The sequence below is a fragment of the Cervus canadensis genome, chromosome 5 (assembly GCF_019320065.1).
Source record: "Cervus canadensis isolate Bull #8, Minnesota chromosome 5, ASM1932006v1, whole genome shotgun sequence".
Classification (NCBI taxonomy): Eukaryota; Metazoa; Chordata; class Mammalia; order Artiodactyla; family Cervidae; genus Cervus; species Cervus canadensis.
In genome coordinates, this window is record NC_057390.1 from 91,877,353 (window position 1) to 91,888,231 (window position 10,879).

At 42.9% G+C, this 10,879-nt stretch overlaps 1 protein-coding gene across 3 annotated transcripts in view; it reads left to right on the plus strand.

Annotated features, from left to right (window-relative positions):
- Nucleotides 1-10,350, plus strand: part of PBX3 (PBX homeobox 3) — a 219,457-nt gene extending 209,107 nt beyond the window's left edge. For 2 of the 3 annotated variants that reach the window (XM_043469572.1, XM_043469573.1), the window contains exons 6-9: nucleotides 3,489-3,654; nucleotides 5,094-5,206; nucleotides 5,980-6,069; nucleotides 8,801-10,350. In XM_043469572.1, coding sequence (XP_043325507.1) covers nucleotides 3,489-3,654; nucleotides 5,094-5,206; nucleotides 5,980-6,069; nucleotides 8,801-8,893 — 462 coding nt within the window. In that variant the 3' untranslated portion in view covers nucleotides 8,894-10,350. The remainder of the gene's footprint in view (nucleotides 1-3,488; nucleotides 3,655-5,093; nucleotides 5,207-5,979; nucleotides 6,070-8,800) is intronic. The other variant, XM_043469574.1, reaches the window with a different exon arrangement.
- Nucleotides 10,351-10,879: the final 529 nt, after the last annotated feature.

Genomic DNA, 10,879 nt, shown 5'->3' on the forward strand with positions numbered 1-10,879 from the left:
ATGTGACGTGCATATTTTAATTTGAGAAATAGTTTAACATTTTTAGATATTCATTTAGATGTGGTTATGCAGGTTAAACATAACGTATGATCACTGCTTCTTTCATTGCTTCCAATTAAACCTTGCTTGTTAGTTTAACCTCTAGGTAATCCCATCAAACAATTGATGTCAAGGAAACACTGCCCACAGTAGCTTCGGATGAGTGGCCATTAATTTTAATTGCCTTGATATTAAAGATTAAGAAGTATTGGGACTAGCAGAATAGAAACGATCTGATGTCAAGCAAATCCACTTGCTAAAGCTTCCCCAGGCTGCTGGTGATATTAAAATTTTACTATGAGAATTAAATAAACCTTTATTAGTGATGACTGTTGTTTGATTGGTCCAGGGGTATGCATAAACACAGGATTCTTACATATCTGGAGATGAGACCTTCAATGGTATGGAGATTCCTCAATTATGAAACTGTTAATAAAGCTGTAATCTGATTTTCCTGGCTAGGTTTCATTAATGTATTATAGCTTCTCTGATTGTCAAGGTAATATTAACTACAAAGTATGGAATCCAACAGAGAATTGTTTAGAAGAAGAGAATTCTAAAATGGGCCTTTGTTGCTAAATTCAGAGTTGGGGAATTTTCATTAATTATGCTTAAGAAATGCCAAATTCCCTCTCAGCCAGGAATATCTCCCTTTCCACTATATATTCAATATTTAACTCTTTCAAAGGCCTGACAGTCTTAATCAGACAAGCTAGAGTGATGTTGTATATTGAAGGGGGATTTTGTGTGGCAGTTCTCTAGGTCTGCCTTCTGAGCTGAGGACATGCTTGTGAAAAGTAGGGTAGGCTTGTGAAAGTAAGGGCTATGAGAACTTGCTTTAACAAGCATAACCAGAACGAATACCATTAGGGTTATTTTCTATCTTAATTTAGAACCTTTATTTTTAGAGACATAATTCTGGTATGGGAATGAATCTCATAGTCACTGAGGCTGCCTTCTCCTGGTGCAAAAATCCCTCCCAGAGCATCTGCCTCCATCCTCCTGGAGGCCTGGGCCCCACCTTAGCATCACGTCAGCCTCTCCCTCTCCCCTGGCCTCCATTATGAGTCAGTGGCCAAATTCTGCCTATTTGTCTTCCATGACCTCTGCCCTTTCCACAGCTCCTGTTCTGCCTGGCCCAGGCCCTCATCACTTGTGTACCCTCCTAACTCTGCCACCCAGTAGCACGCCCTACACTATTGCCCCAAACACCTGCCCCAAGCATATGGGGCCGAAAGAAGGCAGAGTGGAGTTGGGTCCCTCAGGGTTGCTTGAGAGCCTAATATTGTGACAGCCTAGATACTGGAACTAAGGCCCGTACGTGGAATTGGAAGGGAACCAGATGTTAGTTCTGAGTAAAGTACTGTGTATCCATTGGAGTTGCCTACAGTGGAGGCAGATTCAAAGTGAGTACCACGTCGCTGGTGGTGGAGATGCCGTGACACAAATAGAAAATAGAGAAGGAGGCGCAGGTTTAAAGAACACCCAAGTTCCATTTGAGACCTCTTGAGTTGCAGATTGTGGCAGAACATTTATAAGAAAATGTCTTAAAAATCGAGAACTGAAATTCTTCATAGAAGTTAGGGATAGAGGTGGAAGTCTGGTTCACAGAGACTATAGTTGAAATTGTTAATAGATATAAGATCGCTTAAGGAGAAAGAAGAGAGCTAAGAGCTGAGTCTTGGAGAAAGTGTGTATATGCACACACACACACACACACACACACCATAGTGTGTCAGGGAAGGAGAAGCAGAAGCATAATGTCAGAGGTGATAATTACAAGTGTCAGATGCTGCTGAGTGGTAAAACAAGTTGAGCGAGAGAAGGTCATTAGATTTGGAACAGGTGTGAGGCCTGTGTGATGACAATCAACCACCTAGCCCTTGAGATTGTTAAGATGCTACTTGAGAAAATGTGTGCAAAAGGCTTTGTGTAATGCTTGGTGCAAAGGAGATGCTTATTAAATAGTTACTATTCCCACCACTGTTTGAAATGAAGGAAAGAAGGGACACATAATCCTTCCTTTTGGGTGAGGGAGATGACAGTGGAACAGAAATGGCTGGGAAGGCCTGATCTGCAGCATATTTGCTTCCTGACGAGTTTTGGCTTGTTTCTGTCTGAACCTATACTCATGGTAACTGCACAGGTCTTCAGCGAATGTGCTGGCATGTGTGTGCACACACATATGTGCACACAGTGACTCCCCAGGATGGGACTGCGTGTGGGCAGCGGCAGGCCAACATTGTCTTCCTCATGTGGCTCCCTTGCCAGGGCTCTCCAGCTTTCCCTGGAAGGGTGAGCACCATAGTTTGAAGAATGAGAGATCTACTTCCAAAGCAATTAAAGGCTTGGCAGAGATGGTCAACCAGCGTGCCCACTGGTATAAGTTGGGTTGGAGGACTCGTATCACTCACTCCTTATCTTTTCTCAGGGTCCCTAAATAGCCATTCAGGATGAAACTGTGACCCACTCTGCCTGATACCACTGCAACATGCTCCTTTGAAAGATGATTAAGAAATTATTAAAAAGTATTTTTAAACTGTTACTTTAACAAGAGAGAAGTCAGCACCTTTTACATAGTGAAGTGGGTACCTATTCATACATTTCTGTGTGAGTTTCAGCTTCTTCTTTATATAGCTAAGCTTCCGAGGTGCCTAAAGACTCAATGTAACTATAAGCAGTGCATCTTGGGCTGAAGTTTTGTTGTCAGTGAAATGTGATGAAATCTGCCTGTTGCCAAGATCCTTCTAAGAAATCTCTTCCATTTGTCCTGGTTGACATCATAAGTAGTTCGCAAAAGAAATAAGTATATTCCACCTGATGAAATCAGCCGCTGATTCTGTATTTGCATTTGACCTTATTGAATTGCCTGAGTTTTCACGTTGTGACCTTCTCACATGTTAACTGGCAGAACTTGAGCAGCCATCTTGGCAGACATACAGTATCTTCTAAGGCGGGAGACAAAGGGGTTTTTCATCCATTATTAATTGATGTTACTCTTTTCAGCAGACCAAACATGATTCTACTGTACAGCTGCCAAAATTGTTCCAGACCCCAAAAGAACAAGTCATTCTTTCACAAGTGTTTCTTATTATTTACCTAACTTAGCAAACATTTCCTTTCATTTTTCAGCTCCTTTGGGGATGGGGGGAGGACTAATCATTTATATATGAATCGGTATACACCAACTGAATATTTTTGATGAACAACACTTCCAGCCATTTTAGTAACTCCAAGAAATAGTCTTATTCCAAGAGTGTTGAGAGGTTTGCCAAAAGAGTGAGCGAGCCTCAGCACCATTCTGCTTTATCCCCGAGATGTGATCACAGGCTAGAATCAAGTGTCTTGCAAGGTCTCCCCCGGGGGTCCTACAGTTAGTATCAGAAATTTGATTTTTATTTCCTCCTTTGATCCTCGCTTCCCCTTACTCATGTCCCTGTGATTTATAGGTATCCAACTGGTTTGGCAACAAACGAATCAGGTACAAGAAGAATATCGGCAAGTTTCAGGAAGAAGCCAACCTCTATGCTGCAAAGACAGCCGTGACAGCCGCGCACGCAGTGGCCGCAGCCGTGCAGAACAACCAGACCAACTCGCCCACCACGCCGAACTCTGGTGCGTGCGGGTGCCCACTCCCCCCTTGGCTCAGGAGGCCTGAGGCCACACAGCTCTGTCTCACGGGCCAGGACACAAGAGCATACTGAGGACACAGTGGACTCATGAGAAAGATTTCTATTAAAATGCAGGCTTGTTCCTGGAATCAGTGAATGAGTGGATGACCAGACGGCCTATAAACCCACTGTTCATAGTGAGTGCCACTCACTATCAGTAGATCCTAGAACTTTCACAGTTAGAAGTGGTTTTTAGTAGAGCAGTGAGGCCCAGTGCTATCCCTAATGATTATTTTAACTATATTGTTCCATGTGTCATTTTAAAATCCGTAGTGGTCTGTCAGAGGTCAAGTGAATTAGCAGAAGTGGGAAATTGACCTGTTGCTGTGAGTAATGAGGCGGGAATGCTGGGGTTAGTACCAGAGTGCTTTCTCCCTGATGTGGCTGCAGACTCAAGTCTGCGGTCCTTACATCTCCTCAGTACCTGTGCTGACTTGGTAGGCTCAGCACGTGATTAGCTGATCAGGACGTGGTTAGCTGTGAGAGAGATGGTAGTTAGTACATGGATGCAGTATCTTGGCTCCTTATACAATACATTTTGGCCAAATTTTTTGTGGCATTTTTGATGGAGTTGGAAACATGTTAAAATTACAGGAACTTGAGTAGCAACGAAAGATGTGCAGCTAGCCCAAACAGATGGGCTTAAGAAGCAATTCAAGGGGCTTTTCTAAGGAGATAATTTAAATATAATCTTTAAAAATTCAGAAAGGGAGGGTTTTTTATTTGTTTTGATGTCTTCTTTTTCCCTCCACCCCACCCCACCCCCCAAGTTCTTTTTAATGGAACGTGGAAACTGATGAAAGTTAGGCAGAGTGGATGGCTAAGAAAGAGCTTCAGGGACTTCCTGGCAGGCTAGTGGTTAAGACTCTGCCCTTCCACTCCAGGGGGCACTGGTCAGTGCCTGGTTGGGGAACTAAGATCCCACATGCTTGGTGTGGCTAAGGAAATAGTAAATACATTTTTTAAATGAAAATAATAAAAGTCTGGAGGAATTTTTTTTTTAAAGCTTCAGAAAAATGTTTCTTCTCTGGTTAATTGTCCACCGTGACAGCTAATGATGGTGAGGAGCTCACTTAATGACCAAGTCCTGGAGATAAATGAAAACAAGGGGATAGTTCCAAGCCAGCTGCTGGGTGTTTCTCTGCTTTGATTCTTCCTTTGTTTCATAGTTGGGTTTCCCCATCACTAAGACTTTTCTAGATGCAAAATGAATCACAGGACCTCACTCCTTGCAGTTATTCTCCATCCTCTTAGATCTAGAAATGCTGTATGTTGTACACAAACTTTCCCTTCTTTACCTCTTCTCCTTTCCCTGCCTCTGGGTCTTTGAGGATTATGTGTGTAGCTCTCTGTTATTCAGCTACTTAACTCTTTCCTTTCCAGGTTCTTCTGGTTCTTTTAACCTCCCAAATTCTGGGGACATGTTCATGAACATGCAGAGTCTGAATGGGGATTCTTACCAAGGGTCCCAAGTCGGAGCCAATGTGCAATCACAGGTAGGAGAAATGCCCCAGCTGGGGCCTTTCTAGCAGGGTAGGGTTTGGGCTCAAAACTCCTTCCTCTCGCCCCACGGAAGTGGTCTGCACATCGTGCAGAGCCTGAGCTGGGTGCTTCCGGACATGACCCATCTGCCCCACCATTTAATTGAATGAGAAGTCAAGTGAACAGTGACTTTGGATGATTCAAACCTGATACACTTTGTGAATGCATTCGGCTCTGGCTTGAGCTCATGGAGGGGGGTTGGGTGCATCTAGCTTCTGTAACAATATAGAACAGAAAAATTGTGTGTGCCAGTGTGTGTATGGTTCTAAAACATATTACTCTGTTTCATTTCTGTATTTTTTTAAAGTCAGAATACAGAAACCTGAGTTCTTAAAGTATATTCCAGGTTCAGCTGTTTTTCTCATCCTCTTAATGGAAAGCAACTACTTGTTTTTTTTCGGGGGGGGGGGTGGTGTGAGAGAGAGTGAGCACTAGTATATATATTTATAAGTAGTTTTCACCCACAGCCACACACATTTTGTTGGTGTAGATGAAAAGTTTGCATTGCCATGAAGCTGTTATTGTTTAACTGGCATGAAAAACAGATGTATGAGTTTAAATATGCAAGGAATTGTTGAAATTCTGCCAGTCACATTTGATTGATAAATTTGTCTCTCATTCAAGATGCTAAACCCTCGTGGCAGACATAATTCAAATTGTTTCCTTTTGTAAGTGATGATGTTTTAATAGTTTGGGGATGATGAATTTTGTTTTGTCTCACTTCTAGGTGGATACCCTCCGTCATGTTATCAATCAGACGGGAGGCTACAGTGATGGCCTTGGAGGAAATTCACTGTACAGTCCACATAATTTAAATGTGAGTACTCTGGGGAGCAAGACTTGAAGAGCTGTAGGAACAGTGTCAGGTAAACAGTGACTGATAAATAAATTAATGGCCGTTTGACTTGGCTTCTCATCTTTCTGGCACGTGGGGGAAGGCAGCAGCTTTACTGTACTTTTATGAGCCCAAACACTGATGTTACCTTCATGCCATTAGAAGTCCTCACAGAGGCCCAGGGTGGCTGGCCTTCTGTCATCAATAGAGACTTAAGCATCAGCCCATTAAGATGCCATCTTCTGCTGGCTGTGCTGTGTTCCAGGGAGATGGTGAAAACAGGTCATTTATCTTAGACTCAGGCAGTGGGGAAAATTCCCAAACACAGCTCAGGTGAAGGGGATGAGGGCCCCAAGCAGACTGACACACCAAGCTAAACAAAGATTCCTGGTCTTAAGAGCAACTTGCTACATTGTCAGTGTTTGCAGGGGAACATGCTCAGCCTTTTTAATGGCCTCTCAGTTATCACCTATGGAGGGAATAATTTAAACTTTTGTAACCAATTGACCAAAACTTTCCTTTTCCCTCCCACCCTGACATGGATGGAAAATAGCAAACAAAGCACCTGAAAGAGTTGGTGGGTGTGGGGCGGGGGGAGATTGGGTCCCCAGGGTGGAGAGGCAGACAGAATCCAGGATGTCAGACCCGGCGGAAATGAACTGCCCAACACAGAGTCAGAAAGAAAATAGGTAAAATTCTCCCCTTTTAGGGCCTAGCTTGCTCTGAGAGTAAATATTAATGATTTAAAAAGTGATTGAGGATGTTCAATTGTAAAAGGAAAAAAGGACCATTAAATACTCAAATCTTTTACATTGGAAATGTCAAATCTTTCTTTTTGGGTTTATAAATAACTCATAATAACCCACAACAAACCATATAAAAAGCCTTTTAGTTGCATTTCTCCTTTTTCATTTAAGTGTTTTGAAATGCTTCAGAGAATGTGCGATATCCTTATCAACATGATAAAATATGAAACTGTGATTGCCTGCAGCATTTTACAGACATGAATTCCATCTTCGCTGATGAGGCTTGATAAGGCGCTGTTGTATAATACAGTGCATAATCTCAAACCACCAGAGTAAGGATTAATTTATTTTGAAAAAAAGAATGCTTGCTGACAACCTCTCCTCCAGCTGCCACGCTGGGTAAAAATATTGTACATTTGTTGTTTATAAATTTGGATAAAAGAGGAATGATGTTTACTTCAGATGGAATATCTTTAGACTTGTATCTGTGTAAGAGTTTTTCTTTTTCTAAGTAGATTTTCATACCTGAGGGGTGAAAGCAGCTTACCTTTGAGATAGAAAAGAGGATTTCTTCACGTCCACACACACACACGTGCTTGTCAGCATCCAACCTACACAGCTAAGGCTTTGAAAATAAACCGCCATAGCTTTATTTATTTATCTTCCTAACCTGGATTGAATGCACCTCCAGCCTGGAAAACCCATTTGCCTTCGACTCTGGTCAGCTCTGTGAGGTAGTTTGGTTCTTCTCTCTACCCTCTCCTTGCCATTTCTCTGTGAACCTACAGGGAGGAAAGGTGCTTTATGTGCAGGACCCTGCATTTAATCTGAAGACTTAAGGGTTCCCTACGAACAACATGTTGGGAGAAGGAGAAATTCCCAGCCCAGGGCTGGGTGAGGAATCTAGACAGAGTTCTTAGCCTAGCGGCATAGGCCTAAAAAGAAGACGTTTTGGGTGGACTCGTGAAACAAGTTGCAGGTGGATGTGCGGGAAGCAGGAGGAGACCCCCCGGCCTGCACCCCAACTGGTGCAGGGGCTCTGGGCCTGGGGCCGTGCAGCAGGAGGCCGGCCTGTGCCGCAGGCTCTGGGTGTCAGCCAGCCCCCCTCGCCGTCTCTCCAGAAAGGCCCGCCCGTCACTCCCACTCAGTGTTCCCCAGCTCACCAGTCCAGCACCTCCCTCTTCTTGACTGACACAAAAATATGTAGCGACAAGCTGTCTGCCACAGCAGAAATCTGATCAGACATTGATTTCAGCAATTGCCTCTATAGGCCGAGACATAAGGCAAATTTGTTTCTGAGCACTGTTACTGCCGGTGCAGGTCTGAGGCGGGAAGGGCCGGCAGCCTGTGAGGAGCACTAGCAACAGCCCGAGTAGGCGCCCCACTTACAGATAATTGGAATCCGGATTTGAATAGTGTGTGCGCCCCAACAGTTCATGCATTTTCATTCTACACGATCCTATTTGGAAGGAAATTCTGGCCTTCGTTTTCCAAGGGTTATAGGAGCTGGCTGTCAGGCATGTATAGAAAAAGGTTGGGGGGGACCTCTTCTCTATGGAAACGAGGATTAAGCCGGGTTGAGGCTTGTATTTGTGGAGCTCGAGGTCTTGCCAAAGCATTGCATTGAGCTTCTCCACTGCTCCCTTCTTATAAGTTTTTTTTAATTTTTTTTGGAGTCACTTGATTTTTACCAGCAAATCAAAGACCGAGTGAGGTGCCAGCTCCAGACCAGCTGAAGCCCTCCTTCAGCGTGCTGACTTATTGCCAAGTCTTTACTTGGTAGGATGGATTTGTTTTACATGCATTTAATCCCACTTTAACACATGCTTCAAACTCCTGCCAAAGTGGGTTTAGAAAATACATTTTGCTAATGCATCTTTGCTCTCATGTTGTCATCAGGGTATTTTCAGTCAGGGAGTAGAATTAATATGGAGACGTGCACCGATGAACTGTGCTTCTCCTTTCAGGCTAATGGAGGCTGGCAGGACGCAACAACTCCATCTTCTGTGACTTCTCCTACCGAAGGCCCAGGAAGTGTGCACTCCGATACCTCTAACTAATCTCCGGCAACACTTTTCCCTGAGCTGACATGCCTTGATCCGTGCATTCAGAGCAATAGGAGGAAAAGGAAAGCGCTTTTTGTAGCCCACCATCTACAGCTTTACTGTAAAACCTTGTCTTATTAGAGAACTTGGTAAATCTGTTTTTTAAGGAATCATAATCATTTGTATTTATACTTAAAAAACACACAATGTTAAAAAAGCACTTTATCCAATTAGGCCAAGGTTTAACATTGTTGACAGTCCTGTAGCTATTTTATCATAATTTATTATCAATATTTTACATGAATGGTTTCTCACTTGCCAATTACTTGGCCTTAAGGGTAAAAAAGTACCATATATGCTAAACCTCAATCGTTAAAGCAGATACAAAGACTCACCTCACCTAAATTGAACTTCTTGCATATTTCCATCGCAGACTTGGATTGTCCTTCTTTCATATCACTAATGGAGTTGGAATAAAGGAGCTGTTTGGCTAACTGTTAATGATGGTTGTGTTTAAGAATCTTCCTCGTCACACTTGTGTTTCGATTTCTTATGTTATAATTAGATCAGAGACCGGTAGCATCTTTTCTCTCTCTGAAAGCACCAGTGCCCAGAGTCTGCTCGGTAATGACATTATGGATCCAGATTGTTTTGAGAGATGAAGATCCTTGCTGCTGATACAGGTGACCACGAGATCCGTCTGGGGGTTTTATATGGTGTGCGCTGGGTGCTGCACAGACTTGTCAAGGTTTGCTACGTCCTCTGGGCATCCACACAAAGGCCCTGCTCTCTGGAGTGTTGTATATAGTGTAGCAAAAGAGTATTTATACATCTCACCAATCAAAACACAGCTTTATTACCTCATGCGAACTCATACGAACCAATAGAATTTCAACATGTTCTGTAGCTTAGAGTGCTCACTTACTACCTCTGAACAATACTCACGCTGTAGTTTGTCTCTTTCTTATCTTTTTGCATCTTGTAATTAACTCTTTGTTTCTCTTCATAAAATGTAATGTACATTGTAATCTTTTAAAAGAAAAATCAGGGTTGCATTTGCAACTTTTAAAAAACCGAGAGTGGAAACATTGGGTCTTAAATTAACACAGGATCAGTAAAACTGTTGTAAATACCGAGAAGCATTTTGAATGTTCTTCATCTTGTTACTAATCCATGCAAAAAAGAAAAAGAAAAAAAAAAGCGATGACTAATTGTGATGCATTCAGATTTCAGTATTCAGTACTGTATATTTCACCCTGTGTAATAGGGCCCCCTCTCCTTTCTCTTTTTGTATTGTATGCGATTCTGAAACTGATTGAGTCATGAAAATAATTTGTGGCGGTGATTCTAATGTATTAAAAAACGTTTCGTGTTCCTTTCTAACTGGATTACGCCCTGGATTGAAAAAGTCTTCCTCGTGGTAGTTATATGTAGTTTCAAACATGAATAAACTTTTTGCTTTCATGATTAAATGTTGATGCAAATTTCTTACCCCACCACGTGAGTCAGTCTGTGCAGGCAGACAAGAAAACCCGCCTAGAAGCCTAAGCATATAAATGGGTAACCTGTTAGAGGGACTCGGAGACGAGTCCAGATGAGGCTGGAGTGGCTGACCACACTCTGCAGGCTCTAGGTCGGCTACCAGACCACTGTGAGGTGTCCTCACTTGACACTTACACTCTAAGAATACCACAAGGAAAATACCATCCCCGTTTCACAGATTAGGAAACTGCAGTTCATAAAAGTTAAGCAGATGCCACAAAGTCAAAGGCCTAGGCCAACAAGGGCCACACTTGGAGCCCAGGTCTCTGTGTATTCTTGTAGCTCACTCTCTCCTGACCTAATGATGCATCCGGCACGTGCTGGATGCAAAGACCGATTTAGTAATTTTTTTATATTTATTTTTATTTATTTATTGGGCTGCATGGGGCCTTGGGGCACACGGTATCTCTTTTCATGTGTGTGTGGCGCAAGGACTCAAGTTGTGATGCATGAGCTCAG